The following is a 27,920-nucleotide window of genomic DNA, read 5'->3' on the forward strand; positions in this document are numbered from 1 at the left end:
ACGCCACTAGAGAGCTTTTATTATTAATCATAATTATTTAGCGCTAAAAATATATAATTCTTCAATTCTTCATCGAATTACGTTTATGCCTAAATTCTTCATATTGGAGAAAATTCTTCAAATCCGGCAACACTGCTTCGAAACGTGCAGATTTAGCAACAAGTGACGTCCGTGAAAAAATTGCGCGCAAATGTCGAATAGAGAGCATGGATTATGCTGTTGTGAGTACATTAGCGATCATGGCAATCGAAGTCATATTCTCGCTATATGTTGCGATTGTAAACTGATTGATGAAACATTCGAAAGGTTATTTATTTTTATATATAATCTTATATGCAAAGATAGTAATATTAATATACCGTAAACAATGAATAATCGAATCTGATGTGTTATGCCAATATACATTTTGTAAACAATTACTTGTATTATAAATATTTGTACAGATAAAATGAAATGTATCTAATATCGGCATTGCCCTAATATCTGGTTTGTTGTCATATACTGTACAGTACAGTGCATAAACTTAACAGCATCAGTAACTATAAAAGTAATTTTTTCAGTTAAATATTTTAAGCTTAAAATATGGTTACCGTAATTATGTGTGTAAAAACTTCAATAAAAATAAAAAAGTGAATCCTCTCTCACATTATCATATTTTTCAATTATTAAGAACTTCAATATAAAATAAAAATTATATATAATGGAAAAGAGTAACATACATATCATATTTAAATTTGGAATCATTTCTGGATTAACTTTTTTGCTCTCAAATTTAAAGTTTGAAAATTGTATAGTTTTAAATTTAAGGAGATATAGTTACAATCTACTACTAGATTTTTACATAAGAATTGAAATTAAATTTTTAAATGGGAATGATGAGATTATAAACAATTTGTATAGATTATTTTTAACTTTTCCTCAAAAGATATTAAGAAAATTCTGTTAATATAAATCAAAAGGACTGTTGACAACAATGTATTTTGATCTATATTAATCCATTAATTTTATTAGTTATCTATATTATTTATTAAACAAGTCAGAAATAAACCACAAATGCCAGACCCCAAATGTTATGTGAAGTATAAAAATTGGCAGCAATATTTTGAAGCATTTTCCATTACTTATAAAAATAAATATAATGTGCATAAAATACAATGTTTAACTGTTATGATACAATCAATAACAGAAATATTTAATGTAGAAAATTTACATAGGTATATAAAAAATATAAGAAAGAAAACGGCTCCAGGTGCCGTCTCCATTACCAACTTGATAATCAAAAACTTGTCGATAGAAGGTATTCATCTATTGGCTAACCTATACAATAATTTCTATAACACAGGTACAATACCTGGAGATTGGAACAGAATCATTTTCCAAATGATATTTAAAAAAGGGGAAAGAAGCTGTCCAGCCAACTATCGACCTATTGTTTTTTTGTCTGGGTTCCACAAACTGCTTACAGCAATACTAACGGAAAAGTTTAATGAGTGGACTGAGAATAATAAATTACTTAATTATACACAATTTGCCTTTACAAAAAACGGAGGTACTCAAATTGCATTATTTTCATTGACGGCACTAGTTCAATTGCAATTATATAAAAAGAAACAAAAAGTCTTTGCCTTGTTTTTGGACATTGAAAAAGCGTATGACTCAGTGGTTATCGCAGTGTTACTAGATAAGTTAAGCAAAAATGGAGCAGATACACATATGANAGGCACTTATTAATATTAATATATACTGTACTATAAATTAAATTTATTTTATTGTTATAATTAATAGCCAAGGATAAAATAAAAAGTTTTAAATATCAACTTTTTTCTACTTGGTTGTTGTGCGAGGCCCTCCAAGAGCGAGGCCCCGGGCCATTGCCCTGCTCGCCACCCCCTAAGGCCGCCACTGAAAAAAGGAACGAATTTTAACGAATGTTGAGATCAGCGCTGAGTCAACGTTGAAAATTGGAATGTCCCATATGTTCACACATATATCATGACTAAATTCCATGTTTGGTTATGTTTATAGGGTTTAGGGTGGGACATCCTCTAAATCATCATTAAAATGCTTTCTCATCATACTTGGGTATGTTCTCAAAGTTTCAGTCTTTATTTTAATTAGAAGTGGATGAAGCTTGAGTTTCAAGATTTGAAGACATGGTACAAACAAGTTAAATAAAAGTATTTTTAAAAATTTTGAAAATCCCAATCAATGACAACATTGATAGGTTTTTGGGCATTGACAATAATACAGTATTGTACCAAGGTTCCACATTATCTGAGGTAAACCTGTAAGTGAATACACTTCTTTTCTTATGCTATAATTGATAGTAGAAAATTTAAAATGATAACAAATCATTTTGCAATACATGTTACCTTTTATCATTTAACTTCAATGTGTGATAGAACCATTTATATTAAAATGTAACTACAGTAATTGATTAATTGATTGATTATTCTGTCTTTTTTAAACATTGTCACTGTAAATTTTTTTAAAGTGTAAATTTTTATCTTGGCAATTTTGCTATTCCACATATGTATTAGCTATATAATAAATGTAAAATTATGTACATTATTAAATTCACTAAGGTAAGAAAAGTGGCTTAAAAGTGATACCACACAAATCTTTTATATTCTTAATTCAAAATGTCAAAGTTNCCTCATCCCATTTAACCTTAGAGCCTTGCGCTTGCGCCATTTGGGACAAAATCGTTGAATTAGAAGCTTTTCTTATGGCATATCTACTGGATGTTAAAAAAGATTATATCGGCATTACTACCAGAAACTTGGGAGTATGGCTCAAAGAACATAGATATGCCATAAGAAAAGCTTCTAATTCAACGATTTTGTCCCAAATGGCGCAAGCGTAAGGCTCTAAGGTTAAATGGGATGACGCAACAATCATCAAACCTCTGTCTTCCCCAACTCTAGCAATGACGGCGGAGAAAATAGAAATATACAGAAGTAAGATAGGAGAAGGCTGTTTAAATGCGAGAGATGCGGAGAGCCTACCATCGGCATGGAAATATTTGGTTAAGAAATGTACTAGAAACTTCAATCAGAATTAATCCATTGAAGATTTATGTTATTTTTGTTTTAATATTTTTTATGTATTCTTCCGTTATTATTTTTTTCCTCTTTTAAATTTTTGATTTAAAAAATTTTTTATGTTCTATTCATGGAACATTTACGTTCCATTTTTTCGACCTGAAGATGGTCTATTAACTAGGCTGAAAACGTTTGTTTTTTAAAATTATATTTATTTCTCGGCAAAAAAGGTGTATTGTTTCTATTTATTTAGTTGCTGAGTGTTTTTGATATTATAATTTTTTAGTTTAAGAAAACTCTTTAAAATATAATGTACTGAATTTTTTTATTCCCTTTCATTTTTGTATGTAAAAATAAATTATTCCAACATTGATAATCTCTTAAATTCTCATTATCAATAATATATGATTAAATGTAATAAAGTAATTATAAATCTCATATAAATCTAAATCACACAGCCAGCAGTGAGAACTAGTTAACAAATTTACTTAATCATCTTATTCAATTGCAGATAAACATTTCTCAACAAGATGATTAAGTGAATTTGTTAACTCTTAAATGAATGTGAATTTACTGATATCAAACATGTGAATGTTTTTATTAATATGATCAAATGTTATATTATTTGATTACATCAATAATAATATATTCATATTTGCATTTATGTGAAATAACATTTAGAGAATAATATATTTTTATAAATGATTTATAATAAATTTGTATTCATGAGTTAACCTCCAAAAATAATTTTAAATATAACCATAAAGTCAGATGAGAGATGAGTTTTTTTTTATGTTCAAAAAAATAGGGAGAGTGTCTCGACCGTTGAAGGTGTTCGCACGATAATTTCAAGAGAATAGTCAACACAACACCGTGAGATAATGATTGGTTCCTGGAGGAAAATGCAACCTCAATTGAAGTGGAATTATAAAAATAGACTATCGTTGCTATTGATATTAACTTTATTGATTATTTCGGGTATAGAATCTAACCCAGGCCTTTGTCTAGATCATCTCAATATGGTGGTCATACAGATATGCAAAAGAAGGTGCAGGGGAGGCCACGCAATGCCATTCCCAAAGTTATAGAAAAAAACAAATATATCTGAAATTGCGTCCAGTCAAGAAATTCAGCCTGAAGAACAGGATTATGATAGAGGTGAATTAATTGACATGAGATCTCCAAAAATACAAGACTACTTTAATACCGTACAAGGAGTAGGCATTCCAAAAGCAGAAGAACAAAGATATTCACTAACATCCATATACAATTTAATTGAAGAAAAATTCAATCAATTAATTAAACATTGAATTGCAAAATATCAAAACAGAAGTTAATAATCTGAAAGAAGAAAACAGAGCTTATCAACTGGAATCTAAAAGAATTGAAAAAAAAACTGGAAGAAATGGACTTAGTAACTAAGGATAATTCCCACACAAAAGATGAGCGAGAATTTGAAATAGATCAATTATTAAATGAAAAAACAAACAAAAATATAGTAATTATTAATTTTCCATTTGAAACTTCGGAATATCTAAAAGAAATTGAACAATTTATAACAAGGGAACTATGTATAACAAATAGTACAATAGATAGTTTAATTAAATTAACTAATAATGAATATAAGCCTATGGTGAAAACAGTATTATCCTTAACATATGATAGAAATTTAATACTTAAAGAATTTTGGTCTAAGAAAGCAAAAATCAATTTAGAATGTAAAAAAATTATATTCAAAACAGATTTGTGCAGAAGATTGAGATTGAGGAGAAAAAATTTGATATCAATAGTTCAACAAGAAAAAGCCAAAGGCATTAAAATAATAATGAGAGATGATTATTATATTAAGGAAGAGAATATATACTCATATGATCTCAACTTACAAAAACTTACTTATCAATACAATACATTTAAAAGGTTTTTTAGGACTAAATTGAATGGTTTATCAAATATACATGCCATAAAATCCTACATTTCCTTGAATAATTGGAGAACAGATGAGTGCACAAACCAAGAAATACTAGAAAATAATAACTGACAAGGAAATAGAATAGAGCAGACAAATTTAGTAGTGGAACTACCACTGGAAGTGAGTATACAAAAAGGGATAATTCCAAAATTCCTTTTGGATTTTGGAATATTCAAGGCCTCCAAAGAAAACTATACACAGATATATTTTATAGATACTTGGAATCTAATACAGTTATTGGTCTGTCTGAAACTTGGTTGATCCAGCTAAAAGCCTTTTTAGAATGAACATTTTTAGCATTAGAAAGTAAAGGTCAAAGAAATAGTAAATTCGGCCAGCCCTCTGGAGGTCTCTTATTGCTAATAAAAGGTGATGTAACGAATATTTGGTTACTATTCGGTATTCGGCCTATTTTTCGCTATTCGGCTGAATACTGAATACCTAAAAACAGGAGTAAGAAATAACAAAAATGCAGTAAATTAATCATTTTGGTATTTAGATTTAATGTTATTGGGTTAGTGTTGTTTGTTTATATTTATTTATAACATGCACAAAATAAAAAAAAATAATATTAGTCACATGTATTTACAATTTATAATTACAAATATCAGCACACTTACACACCTATTGGTTTGAGAATCGTCGCACATATCTGAGGGTCTGACCCTGCCTATCCTTTTTAAGCGCTCGTCTTTGTTCTTTTTTTTCTCTTTCCTCTAACTCTCTAGTCCACATATGCCTATGCATACATCATAATATGTGCTCACGATACTTTTGATTTGTCACTTTTTTGTTGTAGTTTTTCCATTTTATAATTACGTGACTCATAGCCTGGTGATAACAAAGAAAAGAGACAGGTAGGATGCTGGTATATGTCACAGTTATGATTTCACAGATTCGAGACAGCTTGATAGCCCGAACGGTCCCAGGCTTTCGCCCGTGCATGCTAAGTGACTTTCATTACAAGCATTTAGCTTTCCGAAGTCTATGACAACAATTGTTTGGCATTGATGGCTGCAANATAGCCCGAACGGTCCCAGGCTTTCGCCCGTGCATGCTAAGTGACTTTCATTACAAGCATTTAGCTTTCCGAAGTCTATGACAACAATTGTTTGGCATTGATGGCTGCGAATTTCGCGCCAATAAGCTGCTTCGACTTGTTCAATTATGTTATCAACTCAATTTCATATTTATTTTCACATTTTCACTTTGCGGTCTTTCTCTGTTCTTTTTATGTCATTTACACGTGTAGGTCATTTCATTGTTATTCACATTTGATATCATCATTTATCACATACTGCCATGACACTCTTGTCTGTCTGCTACAACTGTCAAGAATTAATGCAATTGGCGAAGCGTAGTGACAGAGGGCCAATGGAGAGCAAGGTCCTTGCCATAATGCAGTTTGCACGCCAATTTTCGTACGTGTGTTAATCAAGCTGAATAGTTTGGCCGGCTATTCGGCCATGCTCCTGGCTAAATATTCAGTATTTGGCCTCAGCCGAATACTATATTCAGCCTGAGACCAAGTATACTATTTGTTGCAACACTACTAATAAATAAAAATCTAGGTAAATTGTGGTCTTGGGTTGCTGATAATAACTACATTCTAGCTGAATTAGAACCTTGTCAACGTTTAAGTGCACTCTGGGGAGAAACATGTATAGGAATTATACTCTTATATCTACCACCAAAATTCAATAAAAAGAGAATCTTAGTAGAAATCCAAAATATGATAATACAGAGAACTAATATCACAGACTTGTGGATAATTGGTGGTGACACTAATAGGTGAAATTATGGATACATAGACCAAAAATAAGAATGGAATTATTGATAATATTAGAACGTCTAAAGATAAAGTAAAGTCCTTAACTTAGGAGGTAGGACATTACTAGAATTTGTACAAGATAATAGTTTATATATATTGAACAGATGCCTTCCAAATGACTGTCCTGCAGAATACACCTACCTGTCTAATTTAGGTAAATCTATAGTTGACTATGTAATTTGTTCGGAATTCATTCTAAATAAGATTAATGAATTTAGAGTTTTGAATAATGATATTTCAGACCACTTCCCTGTGCAACTAGAACTAATTGGTGTTCCACACGAAAACAGGGAAGAACAAATTCAAAAAAATAGTCGAACCTACAGAAGAGAGATGAGAAGTTTTAATTTGATAAAATTCAAAAATGAATTCAACAATCAATTGCTAATGATACAAGATCATGATAGTAATAGAACGGCTGTTCAGAAATATGATAACTTAGTGAATATAATAGATTAATTTCGATACAAAACCTCCTGGAACAATAACAGAATACAACCCAAACAAGTCTGGTTTGATAAGAGTTATTACTTACATAAGATTAAAAAACAACGTAGCTTACAGTATTTTAGAAAAATGAACTCGGAGTCAACGTTGAAAGAATATATAAGGAACAAAAAATATATCAAAATCTAATTAATTTAAAGCAAAAAAGAAGAAATATTATTCTAAGATGAGTGACCAACTATTAAAGGTCAAAGATACTAAAAAATTTTGGAATATTATTAAACAAGTCAGAAATAAACCACAAACGCCAGACCCCAAATGTTACGTGACATATAAAAATTGGCAACAATATTTTGAAGCATTTTCCATTACTTATAAAAATAAATATAATGTGCATAAAAAACAATGTTTAACTGTTATGATACAATCAATAACAGAAATATTTAATGTAGAAAATTTACATAGGTATATAAAAAATATAAGAAAGAAAACGGCTCCAGGTGCCGTCTCCATTACCAACTTGATAATCAAAAGCTTTTCGATAGAAGGTATTCATCTATTGGCTAACCTATACAATAATTTCTATAACACAGGTACAATATCTGGAGATTGGAACAGAATCATTTTCCAAATGATATTTAAAAAGGGGGAAAGAAGCTGTCCAGCCAACTATCGAACTATTGTTCTTTTGTCTGGGTTCCACAAACTGCTTACAGCAATACTAACGGAAAAGTTTAATGAGTGGACTGAGAATAATAAATTACTTAATTATACACAATTTGCCTTTACAAAAAACGGAGGTACTCAAATTGCATTATTTTCATTGACGGCACTAGTTCAATTGCAATTATATAAAAAGAGACAAAAAGTCTTTGCCTTGTTTTTGGACATTGAAAAAGCGTATGACTCAGTGGTTATTGCAGTGTTACTAGATAAGTTAAGCAAAAATGGAGCAGGTACACATATGATTAGAATAATAGGTCAATTGTTTGGGCACTACGAAGTAATAATAAAATAATTTGACAAGAAATGGCCAGCATTACAAGTGAATAGAGGTCTACTTTAAGGTGACCCTTGGTCTCCACATCTTCTTAATTATTTCCTAGCAGATATAAATGAATGTTTCGAGAAAGATTATGAGTTTTTTACAGATGTCCAAGTAATCCACTCTATAGCATATGCTGATGATATCGTAGTAGTCGCACCTACAGCAGCAGGCCTTCGCAGAAAAATTAGAAATGTACAAAAATATTTTGATACATTAAAATTAAATATCAGTCCAAGAAAATCTTCAGTTATGATATTTCACAATGGTTCCAAACTTGCAAAAAAGTACATTGTTCTTTTTGAACCATGTACAATTAAAGATAACACAAGAAGTAAAATTTTTGGGAATTTTACTGACCCCCCCCACATTAGCCTTCGAAAATCAATACAAAAAAGTCATTCACAAATCAAATTGTATGATAAATAACATGGTGAAATTTTGTACATACATTAAACTAAAAAATATATTCAGTCATTTTAGATTGTTTACCTCTATAATTTTTAATGCAATATCTTATGCCTCACCAATTTGGAGTCTAACAAATTATAAGAAACTTGAATCAATTCAAAATAAATATATTCAAATAACTCTTACTCTGGACTACAATATAGCTGATTATGCTCTTAGAATTGAACTCAATAGATTCAGATTAGCTCCTTTCTTTGTTAAAAGGTTTATTAATTTTCTATATAAGATTAGAGACAATGGCAACCTACCAACAAAATTGTTATATTTGCTGTATAAAAATTTGTGTAAAAAATCCCAAAAAATTACCTGGATTAGCCAAATGAGGAATATTGTAAATGAATATGGAGTTTCCATAGATCCATTATTATAAAATTCAGAAATAAGTGATTTTATAAGGAAGCAATTAATACAAAATGTATTGGAAATTACACTAGCTCAATATATTGAAGAAATGCACAGAAGAGGAGAATCTAAATGGTATAATATATTGCTAGACTACCCCTTCAATAATAATTATATGTTATCCAATATGTTGTTTACTGTCAAGAAATTTTTTATTCAACTAAGATTAAATAGCAATTTGTTTATAGTTAATAATAGAATTTACAAAATTTCAAAAAGTACCTGTCCAAGATGTCAAGAATTATTTACTAAATACCACGTTTTCTGTGAATGTAAAAAAGGTTATGAACTAAGAGATAAAGCAGATTTAAATCAATTAAATTTCATTACAGAAGAAAATCTAAACGTATCGTTTTTTTCCAAGATGCAAATACTGTTATGATTTACAAATTATACAATTATGCAAAAATCTTTTGTAAATACAGGTAACCCCCGTATAACACGGCACTTCTATAGCACGGATTCGCTCTAACACGGTTCGAGAATTGGTACCATCCCCCATATAACACGGTACTTTTATAGCACGGATTCACTCTGACACGGTTCGAGAATTGGGTAAAACCCTCGTACAACAGGAAATGTAATAAATTTTTACATACTTAAGTAATAATAGTTCACGAAAATTATTATTTTCGTGAACTATTAGTACTTAAGTATGTAAATTTTCTCTTCTCGCCTTCTGTCGATACACGTGGTCCTTCTCGAAACTTGTTTCAATGTTGCCAGATCGCGACGCTTCTGCTTCTGATGTTGCCGAATGTTTTTCCCTTATTCCATACTTGCTTTATTCTTCATAAGTGCTTAGCACCATATAAGGAAATTTATAAAGACCTTTTAACTAGAAGCAAGCAATCTAAAATTACATACATTTTGCAAAAGGTAAAGCATGGATCTGAAGATAATGCAGAAAAATGCTCAGAGGATAAGGATAACTTGCCAAAAAGAAAACGCTCTCGGTTAATTAATAGTGTTTTTAGTGATGACGAAGAAAACATTGTTTAATTTATATTAATATGTATCACTTAAAAAAATTTTAATGAAGATATTTATCTTAATTATGAAAATATAGTAGCATGATTTTTAATTTTTGGAACCTAACCCTCCTTTTCGTATTAGTTCTTTGTTTCGCATAACACGGCAATTTTTTGGAACGTAACTACTGTGTTATACGGGGGTTACCTGTAATTCCTTTAAGGGTTAAAGTTTTTGAATTGATCTAATCAATATATGTAATAACTCCCTGTAATAACAGGCTATAGCATAATATGACTAATAAACAATTTATATTATATTACAGTTGTCCCTTGATAATCCGACAGGTATGGGACCAAAGGTGTGTCAGATTACCAAAAGTGTCCGGATTACCGAAAATAATTACATATTTCGCATTGTTTTGCTAGCAGTAACTTACAATATTCTCTACTCCAACTGTTCGAACAGAACTGCTCACATAAAACACACGAAATGTGTGTCATNATAATAATTTATTAAAAAGTTGGGTTACTATTTAAAATGTATGTTAAAATCATTTGATCCTGCTATTGAATATTTATTGTAATTTATATCTGTAATAAAATTTTTTTATTTTTGTATATAATTTTTTTATCATTTTATTATGCATTATATGTTTAGAAAAAGATATAAATTAGAAACATACCAACCACTGCCGTAAATCATCAGGCTATAATTTGGAATAAATAATTATAAATTATGCAATTACAGCCTGACGATTTTGGTGTTTTTGCATTGCATTGGGTTAGTAAGGTTGTTTATTTGATATAAATTAGCTTTATCTATAAGTTGATTGTGTATATAAGAATTTTAATTTTAAATTAAATCCATTTTAATTCTATATAACATATTGTAAAATATAAGTTTGTATTAATCTATTAATTTTTCAATAATTTCATATTACTTATAAATATAGTGCAGAAATTTTTGAACTATATTAATAGTAACAATAAAATGATTCATCATGTTTTCAATTACAATTTTCATAATTTAAATTACACCAATTCAATATATAGGATGTTCTCCTCGAACATTCCTACTCTTAAACTGGTGCTGTAAAATCCATTTGTTTGGCTATGTGAATAAAATGTGGTGGAGAATGTTAGTCAGTACTTGTGCACACACTTGAAAGGGCACTGCTGTCTTTGGTTTAGATTGCTGGAGCCGCATATCTTGGTCTGTCCAATCACCTGACATCGTATCTTTAAACTTTTTTCTTTGTGGGTATGTCAAGGATCGTGTGTATGATGATCCTTGATATGCCCACAAAGAAAAACTTCAAAGAAATTATGTCACACAGACATAAATGGACAGACCTAGAAATGGGCCTCGGCAATCTAGATCATATGGCAGTGGAGATCCAGATTGTCACCACGTGCAGCAGCAATGGTGCTTTCAAGCATATACACATGAAACTTAGGAGTACTGACCAACATTCTCCAACACATTTTATTTACATATCCAAACAAATGAATTTTACAGAAGTTTAAAACTAGGAATGCCTGGGGAACATCCTGTATATGCTGGGTAATTAGTGGGTTACTCAGTTCACAAATTGTAATGATTTATTAAAACTATAACAAGATACACAGTCAAACCTCAATACAATACCCTCTTTGTAATACTCATGAATGGGTCTTCTCCAAAAATATTAAGAGAACCCTTCAATATCTGTTGATTACTGAATGTATGATTTGTATTGCAAACAGCATCATTATCACAGGATCGTGCGACTTTTACACCCAAACTCAAACTTTTATGTAGACTCTATTAATCTATATTTAACTCTTACTGTTTGGGACAATTCAATTTAGTACCATGTTCAAAAAACATGCCAATTTCAGAGGCAAACATATGGTGATGCTAAATCAAAGTTTGACTGTATCTACATTTTGAATAATATTATTTAAAATATTTTAATTTTTGATTTCACTACAGTATGTGTATTTGACTTTTTTAAGACACAAATAATCTTGAGAAAAATCAAATATTTATTATTTTAAATATTTAATCTTTAGTAAGTAATCTGGAAGGAACTTCATACCTGTTGAGGAAATATTTTCACAGCTACATAATCATTTAGAATTTGAGCTTTCCACACAGCACCAAATCTTCCCTGTGCCTTAACTTCAATCAACTGAATAGGTCTTAAACCCAGAAAAGGAGATGGTGGTGGAAGAGGTGATGGTTCTGAGGTAGGCAGCTCGTTAAAGTATACCATTTTATGATGTCTGTATATCCAATAGGCCACGGCTATGACCACCGTTAAGATCATAAACGGTACCAATGTGTACATAAGTATATTAAAAATTTGTGTGCTGTTGTTTGCCATTGTAATTGGAACATTTGCACTTGGTTTAGGTTCTAAAATATCAAAAATAAAATAATTAATATAATTTGATTTTAATTCATAAATTAAAAATATATCCAATTTTTATAATAAAAACATTTCTCAAATATTAATCTAACAATTTTATCAATCAACTTTTGTTTTTTCATTCAGCATTGGAAAATCTATCATCTAAATACATATTTTAGGAGTATTAGGATACAGGAAGAGTAATTTACATTTACCATATTTACTCGGATATAAGACAATCTTGCATATAGAACAAGGTGTGACTTTAAAGATCAAAATAAATAAAATTAGATTTATTAATACAATTCTAATTTTATTTTGTTTAATCACAAATAAAATATCAAATGCACGTAAATGCACACATTGTCCTGCAAAAATTACTGGCAATACTAAGATTCAAGGATAAATCTTGTAAAATCGACAACATAATTTGTTCATGTAAAGCTGGACAATTCGGAACTTTTTTTTGCCAATTCTTAATAGTCGAATCCACTCTCTGTCGATTACACTTATGAGTTTCTCCGAATTTATATCGGGCTCTCATGTAATTTTGGAATTCAATTCAAAAACTTTGCTTTTCCTATTGCTATTAATCTTTACTCCTGATAATACATAAGAACAATTTAAATGATCCAGATAATATACTTTTGTTTTTAAACACCAGATGGTGAGAATCTGGTAAAAAAAATGCAAATACATAGTTTACAAACATTATTACAAAAAACAAAATAAATTCTTCGCTCATGCATATAGGACGACCTAGGTTATTGTACCTAGGTCGTCCTATACGCGTGAGCGAAGAGAATACAGCGTGAGCGAAGCAGTGAAAAATGAATAAAAACATCGTCTTATATGCGAGTAAATATTGTAATTTAAATAATTAAAATACATAAACTGATATTAAATATTAGAATTTATATGATAAAGTAGTATCTTTAAAACAATACAGAACAAATTATTAAATCCAAGCCATTCTATTACGAATCTTCTAATACTTTTTCTTCAGAAAAGAACTATTTATAGTCATTTAACAATGGATGGAAACTCCTGATCTAAAGCAAAGGCATTTTTACCTATCTTGTCTTCTATGCAAACCATGGATTTTTCTATCTTTGGCAAAAATTACCTTTGTTTTCTAATTAGCATTATGACTGACTTTTGTCACTTTTGTAAACATTTATGCCAACTGAAAACATCCTCCTCAGCTTTTTGCCATTTTTTGGCTCTGCCAAGAAGATTTTTCTGCATTTCATTTGTAAATGTGCAAAATGTAGAGTGGCATTCTTCACATCAGATTCATCTTAAATGCTTCTTTTAGCATTTCTTGCATTGTGCTATACTTTACTAATAAAAAAATTTTTTAATCATTAATTTAAATATTAGAAAATATAAAATGACAGGTTTTTCCATATCTTAAACCTTCATTTCTCTAAACTGTTGTTCAATATTAAGAAAAAGGACTTTAAGTTAACTTGAAATTTTCTTGATATCTGATATTTTAAATAATAATTTTAATAAAGCAGTATGTTTAATGTATTTCTTTCATATTAAGTGAATGTTTGTTTACTGAAAATAATAAAAATCTAAGTAAGTAAAGAATTAAAAAAACTATTAAATATTAATTAAAGGGTGTTAGAATTTCATAAAAACTATTAAGATTATTGTGTATGGAAGTTAAACAAAATGAAAACATGTTTTCTGAAATATATGAATTTTATTTCATATTTAATAGAACAGATATAAATATGTAAATGTAAAAAAACCCAAGCCAGTATAGGCAATCTTGGTCAAACCACCATGCTATAAATCCAAACGACATGAGATACAGACCCCAAAATTTATCAAGAGTATTTCTGTGCCTGGCTCTGTATATATATACTCAAGAGTATATATGCCTGGCTCTGATAAGCACTAATTCAAGGTAAAAAGTCCATACAAAGCTAGAGTTAAGCAATACACCATGATAATAGATCAAAAAAGAAAATTGCACCTTTTTATCACAGAGGAGGGACTTAAAGTCTCTCAAAGTCCTTCTGTGAATAAAAATAATAATAATGATTTTATGAAGATTGATGCTCAAGCTATTACACTTGCACTAGCTCTGTATGCAAGACAATCCTCTTTGAAGAAGCTCTGACAAAGTGTTTGGAAATTTTCTGGAGTAGAACAATATCATCTGTATAAACCTGGGCATAGAAATCAGTACCAGTGAGATCCCTCAAAGTCCATTCACAATGAGATGCCATGGTAAAAGTGAGAAAACACCACCCTGCAGGCAGCATTGCACAGCAAATTCTCCTGGAGAAATCCCAACACCGTGACAGTAAGGGATAAAGTCAATCTGACAAACAAGAACAGGACCTAACACCATGTTCAAGTACAGTGTATCTACTAACTTCAGTAAAATATTCTTTTTAAAATGTATCAATACATCACGAAAGCAAAGAAATTTTCCTCAAGCCAGAAACAGATACCAGAAACAAAAATGTAGATAGAAATAGAAAATGTAGAAATATTTTATGAAATTTCAGTCAAAGCTAAACAGAAAATTGAAGATAGCAAGTTTTTACTTTTTACATGCTAAAAAATTGTCTGCTGAAGTCCAACCAACAGAAGTTTTTCATTGTAGCTATGCAATACTGTCTCAATTCAAAAACTGGCAGATATTCTTTACTAGCATTTGAAGAAATTGAAAAAATCTTTGAATCTAAATTTGATATAAAATTCAATGTACATATACAGTGGTATATCAGTATACATCTGCTTTAGAATATGTCCAATTTGGAATACGTCCAAACAGGACATATTGAATTAAGTTGTATACTGAACAAAAGTTGTATACCAAAACAAATTTTGCTCAGTATACAACTTAATTCAATTATATGCGCCATCTATGAACAAGTAGCACTATCGGTGTACTACACCAGACTAGACGTTCGTGGTGCCACAGTTTATCTCTTTGTTAAATTTCTTCTGATTTTAATTTGTAAGTAAAATTTTATTATTTTTATTAATCATGAATTGCAAAAAGGCAAATGAAAAGCAACAGAAAACTAAAAAAATTACTAGAATCACAATGGAACTGAAAAAAGAGATTATTGAGAAATATGAAGGTGGCATGCATGTTCAAGATTTAACTGTTGCATACCATATTCCAAGAACGATGATATCAACAGTCGTGAAAAAATAAAGACATTATTAAATCTGCTAACATTGCGAAAGGGGTTAAATCAATTTCTAAACAGAGAGCGAAGACATTAGATCATGTTAAGAAATTGCTTTTGCTTCGGATAACTGAAAAACAGTGTGCTAGCAACAATGTATCAGAAGCAATTATTTGAGAAAGCTAAAAAGATACATGCTGATCTCATGAAAAAACAAGCAGGAAGTAACCAAGAAAGCGAGGTGTTTAAAGCCAACCTTTTTTTTTTTTTTTTACATGAGAAAGGATTAATCATTTTTACATTACTTCTTATGGGAAAGGTTGGTTTGGTATACATTCTATTTGGTATAAGTCCAAACATCAGGAACTGATTAAGATCGTATACAGAGGTTCCACTGTAATTATTAATATTAATTAATATATAATTCATCAGATATTGTTTGCTTGCTAATGTTTACCACAATGGACAATTATATAATTTAAGGAAGAAATGCTAACAATTTAAACTACTTTATTGCAAGCAAATAATGGTTAAAACAATTAATGCTTAACATTAGTTAAGATCAATAACGATAACTGATAATGATTGTATGTTATCAACAGCATGTATTATAGTTGTATATAATGATTTTATTTTTAGTAAAAAAGAAATGTTCATTTTTTACCTGAACAGATTCATATATTCCTTCCTTATTCATGTAACATTAACAATTAATAAATTAAAAATGTAATACTTTTTCCTATAGGTTAGATACTTGCATTGGTGCAAAGAATCATCGCACATTTATTATTGGTCTTCTGGCAATGTTTATAGCTTGTATTTACGGAAGTATGTTGACATTAACAACAATTTGCCACCCTATTCTTATATTTGAAACAGTATTAGTACCAGATAATTGCACCGATGTTTATGAAGATATATAGTAAGTTAAATTATATAACAAATTTATATTTTTTTTATTTTAAGTAAAATTAAAAAACAAATCATTTCTAAAAAAACTAAATAAAATTTTATTTAGGTTAGGTTATCTGTACTATTTTTGTAACTTTCTTTTATCCATAAGTTATAGTATCTAAAAGACAGAAAACATTAAATAAGCATAAAACTTTTAAAGATTTTAAATTTTTTCCTCTCAATTAATAATTTTTATAAACTATCTATGCAGGAAAATAAATAATCCCTGCATGTATTGTCAAGCTACAATTTGCAAAAATTGTAGATCTGTAAATTCCCACTGTCATATGTCTGTCCATCCATCTTTCCTTAATCTCAAGAATGGTGTTAGATAAATGAAATTTAAATCCAGATATGGAAAACTTAAGAAGCCCCAACTACAAACTTCCGTAGAAGTCATGTTACTTTAATTCAAAAATTTTTTTCTGGAAGGAGTTAGATAGATGATCAGCACAACTCCATTGCTAAAGGAAAAGTATGATGTACAGGAGCAAGACACTATAGTACTAATTTTAGGTGGATAACATATATTTTAAATTAAATAAATTAAAAATATGATTAAAAGTTGCAGCCCAGCATTGTGACAATGTTACAACAAATAATTGTTCATTATTATCTGTTGTTAAATCACCACAATTTTATATGGATAATCCATAAGTTATCTGCATAAAATTAATTGTTTAAAAGAAAATTTGACACTGGGTTCAGGTGATGCAATTGGGTTATATGCTAAATTTTACATTGCCATTACAATTTCATCAACAGCTTTTCCTTTGCTTAGTCACTAAATCATCATTTGAATAAAATACTCCTCAAACCTTTTAACCAGAGTGCTTCTATTTTTAGAATCGTGAACGTTTTCGTCACCCCTCCTGGGCTCTTCTTCAGGCTTTAACGAATAGGCCATTACTGTTCAAATAAACATTCAATATGAATTTCTTCTGGACACTATCATGTGATAGTGTTCAGAAGAAATTCATTATTTTTTGTTATTATTAGACACTTCTATTTAAACTTCTATTTTGAAACCTGATAAATTTCTGGTTAATTTCTTTCTATATATGCTAGTGCTTAAAATTAAGGTAATAAACACAAATATGTAGGTTATTTGGAAAGGTGTTTGGTGGATTGGAACAAAATTTTGTTTACTGGTACTTCATGCTATGAGGGATTAGTTATTTGAAATGTAAATAAAAAATTAACTTTTAGAGAAATGCACATTTTGTCAAGAATACTTAAAATATAAGTAGCAGCAGATCTCCAGAAAAAAGAGGCTGATATAAACATGTTAGCCTCTTTTAAAAAGTTGTTTTCAAGTACTGTAGGATTTACTGTATTTAAATATACAGTAAATCCTATCTAGAACTGCCTACAGTAATATCGCACCATACTGTAGGCAGTAAGATATTAAAGACTGTACATTGTTGTATACTGTACTGTCATAAAAATTTTTTAGCTTATTTCCTGTAGTAATAAATTTAGAAGTGTAATTTCAGCTTAGTAAAACTTGTGTATAGAACTGATGGTAATAAATTACTGTACTGCATATCTACATTCTCATTTTCCATATTATCAGAGAAAACACCTTAACAAGTTAAACTTTCAAAAACTCAGACAAGCTTCACTTTCTATTAGTCTGAGTTAGCAAGAGTACTGTATTTAAATATTTTATTCTATTTTTAGATTTTTGATTCCGATATGATATGATGATGCTTTTAAGTAATAAAAACAAAAATATTTTTTAATTTTTTGAAATGTTTATATGATTTTTAACAAAATTTTATCAAAAAACATCTATGAATCTCAATATCTTATGGATAATAATTAAAACCTGTTAATTTTGACAGAAAATGTCATCATCAAGGTATCAGATATTAGCAGTTTCATTATGAAAAGTTTATTAAAAATAAATGAAAAAAATAATAATAAGAGAGTTGATTAAATGGCACAGTTGAGAGAGATATCATTTTTATGTTGTCTATATATGCATATTCTCTGCTTTAGTTACAATTTATTTAGAGTAATAGGGTATTGTAAAATCAATTTGATTTTGCAAATTTATTTACAGTAGTCTCTCGAAAACTCGGCCTAATGTGGATGAAGGGTGGCTGAGTTTGTGAAAATGCCGGGTTATCGGGAATGGGGTTAAAAAAAAATAAGTATGAGTGTTTCCTCAGAAAATAATGTACTGTACTTGTATGTATTGTTTACTTGAGAATACAACAGAGAATAAACTGCCCAAATACCCTTAAACAAAGGAAAAGTACGTCCTTTATGAAGGCATAGAGCCTTTACTACATGAAAATGAAAATTAATGAATACACTGTGTACAGTAATTTACCTGATAAGACAGACCTCAGAAAAATACTTTATGAGGCATAAAGCTGTCTATAATGAAAATTAATTAACTAAGGATTTTTTTGCCCTGCCAGGGTGTGGCCGAGTTATCCGGACTGCCGGGTTATCGAGTGCCGAGTTTTTGAGACTCTACTGTATTAAGATATATTTGGAATGTATATATTATTTAAAATATTTTGTTTTTCTCTTTTCAGTATATCCATTTGCTATGTAAGTGCTCTCTATGCATTACTAATTGCTTGTTTAGCTTTATTACTTCTAATTCAACAAAGTTATCTCATTTGTCAAAATACAACTGTTCAAGAGTTTAAAAGAAAGCAGAGAGGATTTTATAGTAAAGGAATAATAATTAACTGCTATCAATTTTGGTGTATTTCTTATTGAAATTAAACAGGAGCATATGAAATATATAATTTATTATTGTCAATTTTATTTTAAATTAATTAAATATTCAAAAATGATTTTATAATTTCTTAACTGTATCCTTTGATCTGTATTTTTAATTAATGTTATATATTTGAGATTTTATTAAATAACAGAATGCTTTTATCCTGATAGAAAAATAGATTTGATTTCCAATATTGATGATGATATGGATGTAAAACAGTTATATATATTATAATAATCATGTCTTTAATTATAAATGGAGACTAGAGATATTCAAGAACATACACAAAATTATTTTTAAGAAATGTAAAAAATTAAAATGTAAATGCTAATAAATTAAACTTTATTAAGTGATAAAATTCAATTTTTTAATTAAAAATTTCTTGTTTGATGAATTTTCTATATTGTGAACTAAACTATCATCATTTTATTACAAAGATTTCAACTTTTATCAATTTTATTTACATAAATAAAGCTATTTGTTTAACAACTAAATAACAAACTTTTTTAAAATCAGCTTACAGAAATGTATATCCAATTTAACAGAATTTTTATAAAAATTAAAAATTATTGTGTATTAACATCTTCAAGAATATCTGTTGATTCTTTTCTGTTATGCATTTTGTTCATTGTTTATATAAATTGAAATTTTTTGAAAATAATTGTTTTTATAAATTTAATATATCAATAAAAGATTAGAATAATTAATTAATTTCATGTTAACAAATAAAACTCAAAAAAACCTTACAAGACTTTGTGATTGATGGAAAACAGAAAATGACATCGGTACCTTCCTCATAAGTTCAAATAAACCAAATTTGGAAGAAGGAGTATAAAAATATATTGTAATAGAATCAATATCTAAATGTAAAATATGATGACTAATTTTTAAAATACAATATAATATTAAGGACTTGCAGACAGTTTGTCAAAAATTAACTTAAAGAAGAAATGCAAAGTGTAAAGCATAAATATATTAATACTGTGTTAGAGAACAGTGTTGTCCCAATTTGATTAGTATATCAAACTATAATTGAGATGTTTGTCACCAAAATCTGCTAAGTTCAAAATGTGCTTTTTTTTTTTTTTTTTTACAGGAAAGGCTAAAATCTATTTGACAACGAGAAATTGCATTAATCAAAACAAATAATATCTCTGCGCAAAATTAAGTATATATGAAGATTGAAGAGTTTTTATTATTGTTTCTTGCATATGATTGAAAAGTTTGAAAAAGTAAAATTTAGTTTGAACATATTAAGTTTTGAAATAAAAATAGAACTTGGTAGATTTTGGCTTGAGATTTCGGTTTCAGCCAAAATAATGAATGTGACTCAGTTATCACCTACTTAATGTTTATTAAAGTAATGACAGCATTAACAGTAAATACATAGAGTAAAACTGACATTTATTAATTTAATGTCCACACAAAATAATGGAATGCCAGTGCATGTAAATAATTCAGAAATGGAAACTTTTTCTAATCAAATTTACTATATTTTACAACATATATGACCACTTTTGTTTTAAAAAATTATCCTCTATCTTATATATAAAGTTGCACTCTCCATTGACCAATAAATTCACCAAACAGGTAGGTTACATGTAACCACCATCTCAACCAGTGGCTCTACCCAGACCAACTATTGAATAAAAATGTTATTGCTTAATTAAACATATTACTATATTATTATTTTTTTGTTTGCTATAGCTAATTAGCTATAGCAAAAAATGCATTCCTGTTGAATATTTTGATTTTAAATTACTTTTTTAGTAGATTTTGGCATGAAAAACACATTTGAGAGGTAGGTTTTTGAACAAAATGTAATATTTAATTCTTGTAAACAAGCAGATAAAATTTTGTTCACACAAAAATAACTGTCAGAAATGAATTTGGTGTGCCTGAAATAGTAAGAATAGGCTCTTAACAGAAAATTGACTTTTTTTTTTTTTTGAGTAGGCAGATTTTGGAAACAAACTTCACAATTGTGGTAATTAAAGTCAATTTTCTGGAAATTTTTCATCATTTATTTCTTCAAAAGATCTTTCATAAGTATTTATAATAAATTCATAAAAAGAAATCTCATATCATTGAAGCACAGCTGATTACAAATATAACCAATAAAATGCTTAAATTTTATTGATTGTATTTGTAAATAGTTGAAATAATCAAAACAAAATATAATAAAAGTTTCAGTTTACTGCATATTGTATTGAATATATAAACTTAAAAAATTCAGGTGAAAGTTTATAGTAAAAGAACAAAAAAAAAAACTATTTTTGACAGATGGAAACNAATATCAACTAAAACAGAAAAGTAAATCTTATCAACTATTTTAATTAATTTGATTTAGGAATGGTATTTTTTCATGAAATTTCAATTTTATAAATTCATTACATTATCATCATAAAATTAGAAACAATTTTTTAAATCTAGTTATAATAGCAGATTAAAATTTTTTTCAGTATAACAATATAAATTACATAACCAAATATTTTCTTATACTGTACTAAAATATAAAATATGTAATCTTATTGTAATACTTTCTGATTTAAAGTTAATCTTTATATACTAGAAAACTGCTATTAAATGATCAAATTTTTAGATTCTATTACAGTCTGTAGTATCTGTTTTTGTTTTTTTTTTAATTTTGTTCCTCCCCTAAAGTAGTAAATAATTCAGCTTTATTTTTTGACAGTTTGACATCAGTCTTTCTCTGTCTCTCATGTATATTTTGTAATTAGAAAAAATTTGTCATTCTGATGCATAGTAATCATGCATGTGATATACTTTTACTATTTTATATCTAAATATTGAAATTACGACAGATTTTGATATGTTTTGGATAGAATTGATATAATTGTATATCTATGTTTATAATTTTTATATCCTGTATTTACTTGATTTTAAGACATACTTTTTTATCAATTTGTATTTATCTGAAATAAAGGTATGTCTTGAATCAATGGCATATTACATTTTCACAGTCTGAAACAACAATCAGATGTCATCACAAATAGACATTGCTGCATTATGTATTAACAATAATGTGTACTACATTGCCCAATGGTTAAATCAGTTGAAATTAAGCTTTTCTGATAAAAAGTGTTTATAACCTCTTTTTAGGCTTAAAATGCCTTCAAGATGGTATTGTGATACAGTATTAAAATGAATATTATTATATATGGGGTTGTCCATTAATGACGTCATACTCCAAGAGGGAAGGGAGAGTTTAATCTTTATCATTAAAATTTTTTCTGCCTGTTATGTAAAACATAGTCTAGATTTTTTTTCTATTTTATTAATTGTACATTAGATATTTTAGTTTATGAATTTAAAATATAATCTATGTTTTTTAATTGTAGATGCATTACATGCAAATCTCAACCACCTGATCTAATGATAAAAATTGGTTCAATGATGTCAGATAGATGCCGAATTCCGTGGTGTGATGGGAGAGGAGCTAGAAAGATAGAGTTCTCTATTATAATACCAACAATTCTTATTCCTATTATTTTCATAATTGCTGCTCAAGGATGGTTATGGACTATAATTACATTTATATTTTTACCAATATTTTTAATTATGATTCAAATAAAATGTTTGAAACATCAAATTAGGACCAAATTTTTTCTTAGCTGGACTATTTCAAGCCTTGTGTTTTTATTATGTGTATTTGAATTTGAAGTAGTTCCCTATTTAGAAATATTATTTATTGAAAATTTTGTTTTAATGTGCTTTGTATCTATTATGTGTTTATGCGGTTACTTTGTAAAATTTAATCATGGAATTCTTAAAAATCCAAATGTTTCAATGTCTGATATAGAATATTTAAGAACTAATGAACAAACACTCATAAATATAGAAGAATCATCAAAATGTGGTATATGTAATATTGTTCAGCCTGCTAGATGTGGTCACTGTCGCTTATGTGGACATTGTGTGTTAAGAAGAGACCATCATTGTATCTGGTAAGTTTTTCTAATTTTATTCTATTTCTTTTTAATGATGAAAAATGAGATAAATGCATTCAATAGTATCTGATGTTTACAGGTTAATTTATAAAAATATTTAACAAACCAACAAACGCCTAAATAATCGGGCTTTGAGATGTATTATATTTATTTAATTATCGATTAATTATTAAATGTTTTTATGCTTTTAGGTTGAAGCTAAATGGGATTTTTGCATCAAATGGAATATTTGAATTTAATAAATAAAATATAATACATAAATAAGTAAATGAACATATCTGTAGCAGTATGCAAAACTTTGTAGATTGTGAATGTTTCCATTCAGGTTAACAACAGGTTCAGGTGGCCATCTACAAGCATTACTGTTCATTCTTTTGTATATTCCAGTGATTCATTCTATTACATTATAAATAAGATCAATTATTTAGAATTTTTTTGTTATGAATATTGAATATATGTTATTATGGTAACAGTATTACATATGATGACATAGACCAGAAATTCAACTTATGTTTATTTATGCTGATGGTAACACAAAAATTAATAATTTTTTGAAATCTAAGCATTCAATTGCAATGCTTGGGTCTCAAAATATATATTATACATACAAAGATAGAAAACAAACTTTCTCAAAGTTTATGTATGCGTTAGTGCCAGTATCCAATATCTTTGCTATAAATTTGTCATTTCCAGTGACTAAGAGGCTTCTGAGGCTAAGCCTACCCTTCTTAAATGTTAAATTTTATCATAAAATTGAAAATTTTAATTCAGCATATTGAATAGACCAAGAAATCTTGCAAATTGTGGTTTTAATATCATACTTTTCCAACGAAAAGATGGCAAGCATGTGAAATGTGACATTGATTTTTTCTATGCCAGACCAAAGTCAATGCATAACTACAGAAAACAAATGTTTTATTTACATGCTGTTTGTGTATGTATCTGAGAAGTATTAATGTTTCAAGACTTTTGTGTAGTACATATTATATGACAACTGTGCAAGAAAGGCCTATTGCACAGTTCATACCTCATCCATTCTCCACAAACTCTTTACTTTATGGGCAAGTTTCTGAGTATTTTATTATTATTTGATAAATGAGCAAAACAATGAAAAAAATGTTACTCTTCATGTTATTTTATATTTTTAACACAGCATCTTAGGTGGCTCCATCTCAAATATTTTGTTTTTCTATTTTTCTTATAATTAAATCTTCAATGAATTGCTAATGAAAATAAAATGAAAGAATCAGGAAAAATCTGGATTCTGAGACAATACCTTCTAAACCAGTGTTTCTCAACCTTTTTCTCATTGTGGACTGGTAAAATGGATAATTTTATGTGGACTGATAATTTTATTCCACTTTGAATTATATATTAAAGCTTCTTGTCACTATTAATATTGATAAAGGAAACTCATTACACTGTTACTGAGGATAGGAAATGACATTCCTTTCATTAAAATGCAACTTTGTTTTTGGTATATGTTTTAGTCCTTAAGGACTCTAGCCATACATGAATAGATAATTATCTACAATCAATGTAAAATTATAAAAAAAAGTATTAACAATAAGGTTTAAAATTCCATTACAAATTTTTCAACTGACCTGTTTTAGATCTATATCTTAGCACAATACTCATTACTTAAAAACATTTATTATAACACAGATCTAAAATATTTTAAAACTTATTTGAGTTACATAAAATATTAAACAATACTGATTAAAACTTTGGAGTTCTACTTACATAGATACATCATTTTATGGTAAATTAGTTCAGGGTACAATCAGGGCAGGTACAGTACAATCAGTACTCACTCAGTAGCAATTTATGGATATTATTAACAGCACCCTCAGTAAGAATGGTAACCAATGGTAATTGTAATGTGAAGTGTGTTAGTCTGATGTACTGTAAAGGGTTGTTGAAATTAAACTTCCTCAACTTAGAAGGCTGTGGAGAGAGTTCTATTGCTTGAAATGAAACATTTGGACAACAGGTACTTTAGATGATGCACTTGCTATTTATTAAGTAAAAATTTTTTGTACAAGAAGTCACTGATAGGTGGTGCTGGAGCTATACAAATCATGGTTACAAATGTTCAATATGTGCTCCATTCATAAAAGCATGTTTTCCACTGCTGAATGCAATGAGTCTGCTTTAATCACAAGAATATGCCAATGAACTCTGTCCATTAGATCTAACACAAATGCACATCTTTCACAATACACCTGGTCTTTCAAAAAAGCCAGAAGTCATATGGGGTAAAATCATGTGAACAAGGAGGCCAAGCTATTGGGAAGTAATGACTGATTACAAGTTCATCTATGAAAATCTGCCTTAATACATGTTGAACAGAGTGAGGAATGTGGGATGATGCACCACCTTTCATGTATATGGTATCTTGAAGGCTTTGTTGAAGCTCTGGGATCAAAAAGTCATTAGCATATTAAGATACTGTTCTCCAATAATAGAACAGGTTTGGACCCCAGATTCATAACTCCAATGCCACCTATCATTGATTATAGATAACTGTTTATTCATGTATGGCTGAAGAGGGTTTTAAGACCAAAATGCATACCAGTTATGTAACATTTTAATTTTTTTCCTAGCAATCTTTGGTGGGTACACACCATTACAGCAAATAACATTATAATTATTGGAAATTCTGCTTTTATTTCCTCTGATATTAAAAGAACATGTTAAAACAACTTAAAAATAATCTTCAAGTTAGCCATTTACTTATAGAGTGGTATCTCAGTATACATCTGCTTTAGAATATATCCTGTTTGGATGAAACAAATTTTGCTCGGTATATGACTTAATTCAATTATACGCACCATCTATGAACAAGTAGCAATATCGGTGTACTAGACCAGACTAGATGTTCGCAGTACCATGGTTTATAACTTTGTTAAATTTCTTCTGATTTTAATTTGTAAGTAAAATTTTATTATTTTTATTAATCATGAATTGCAAAAAGGCAAATGAAAAGCAACAGAAAACTAAAAAAATGACTAGAATCACAATGGAACTGAAAAAAGAGATTATTGAGAAATATGAAGGTGGCATGCGTGTTCAAGATTTAACTGTTGCATACCATCTTCCAAGAACGATGATATCAACAGTTGTGAAAAATAAAGACATTATTAAATCTGCTAACATTGTGAAAGGGGTTAAATCAATTTCTGAACAGAGATCGAAGACATTAGATCATGTTGAGAAATTGCTTTTGCTTTGGATAACTGAAAAACAGTGTGCTGGCAACAATGTATCAGAAGCAATTATTTGAGAAAGCTAAAAAGATACATGCTGATCTCATGAAAAAACAAGCAGGAACTAACCAGGAAAGCGAGGTGTTTAAAGCCAGCCATTTTTTTTACATGAGAACGGATTAATCATTTTTACATTACTTCTCTTATGGGAAATTTGTTTACTTTTTTACATTACTTCTTATGGTTGGTTTGGTATACATTCTATTTGGTATAAGTCCAAAAATCAGGAACTGATTAAGATCGTATACAGAGGTTCCACTGTAATTATTAATATTAATTAATATATAATTCATCAGATATTGTTTGCTTGCTAATGTTTACCACAATGGACAATTATATAATTTAAGGAAGAAATGCTAACAATTTAAACTACTTTATTGCAAGCAAATAATGGTTAAAACAATTAATGCTTAACATTAGTTAAGATCAATAACGATAACTGATAATGATTGTATGTTATCAACAGCATGTATTATAGTTGTATATAATGATTTTATTTTTAGTAAAAAAGAAATGTTCATTTTTTACCTGAACAGATTCATATATTCCTTCCTTATTCATGTAACATTAACAATTAATAAATTAAAAATGTAATACTTTTTCCTATAGGTTAGATACTTGCATTGGTGCAAAGAATCATCGCACATTTATTATTGGTCTTCTGGCAATGTTTATAGCTTGTATTTACGGAAGTATGTTGACATTAACAACAATTTGCCACCCTATTCTTATATTTGAAACAGTATTAGTACCAGATAATTGCACCGATGTTTATGAAGATATATAGTAAGTTAAATTATATAACAAATTTATATTTTTTTTATTTTAAGTAAAATTAAAAAACAAATCATTTCTAAAAAAACTAAATAAAATTTTATTTAGGTTAGGTTATCTGTACTATTTTTGTAACTTTCTTTTATCCATAAGTTATAGTATCTAAAAGACAGAAAACATTAAATAAGCATAAAACTTTTAAAGATTTTAAATTTTTTCCTCTCAATTAATTTTTATAAACTATCTATGCAGGAAAATAAATAATCCCTGCATGTATTGTCAAGCTACAATTTGCAAAAATTGTAGATCTGTAAATTCCCACTGTCATCTGTCTGTCCATCCATCTTTCCTTAATCTCAAGAATGGTGTTAGATAAATGAATTTTAAATCCAGATATGGAAAACTTAAGAAGCCCCAACTAACTATATACAAGCTTCTGTAGAAGTCATGTTACTTTAATTCA

The 27,920-nt window shown here is 28.6% G+C and overlaps 1 protein-coding gene across 1 annotated transcript; it reads left to right on the forward strand.

Moving 5' to 3' along the window:
- The first annotated feature begins 57 nt into the window (after positions 1–57).
- Positions 58–27,625, forward strand: LOC111634493 (palmitoyltransferase ZDHHC23-like). Its single transcript, XM_023379284.1, has 3 exons — positions 58–306; positions 22,806–23,411; positions 27,293–27,625. The coding sequence occupies exons 1-3, from the start codon at positions 191–193 to the stop codon at positions 27,468–27,470; spliced, it is 900 nt and encodes a 299-aa protein (XP_023235052.1). The 5' UTR covers positions 58–190; the 3' UTR covers positions 27,471–27,625.
- The last annotated feature ends 295 nt before the right edge of the window (positions 27,626–27,920 follow it).

This window comes from Centruroides sculpturatus, unplaced genomic scaffold (assembly GCF_000671375.1).
Source record: "Centruroides sculpturatus isolate CEXI.00-Female unplaced genomic scaffold, Cexi_2.0 scaffold952, whole genome shotgun sequence".
In the NCBI taxonomy this organism is placed as follows: domain Eukaryota; kingdom Metazoa; phylum Arthropoda; class Arachnida; order Scorpiones; family Buthidae; genus Centruroides; species Centruroides sculpturatus.

Coding starts and splice junctions, on each gene's coding strand:
- LOC111634493 (XM_023379284.1), top strand. CDS start 191: ATGTCGAATAGAGAGCATGGATTATGCTGTTGTGAGTACATTAGCGAT. Junction 307..22,805: donor ATTGATGAAACATTCGAAAG/GTTATTTATTTT, acceptor TTTTAATTGTAG/ATGCATTACATGCAAATCTC. Junction 23,412..27,292: donor AGAGACCATCATTGTATCTG/GTAAGTTTTTCT, acceptor TTTTTCCTATAG/GTTAGATACTTGCATTGGTG.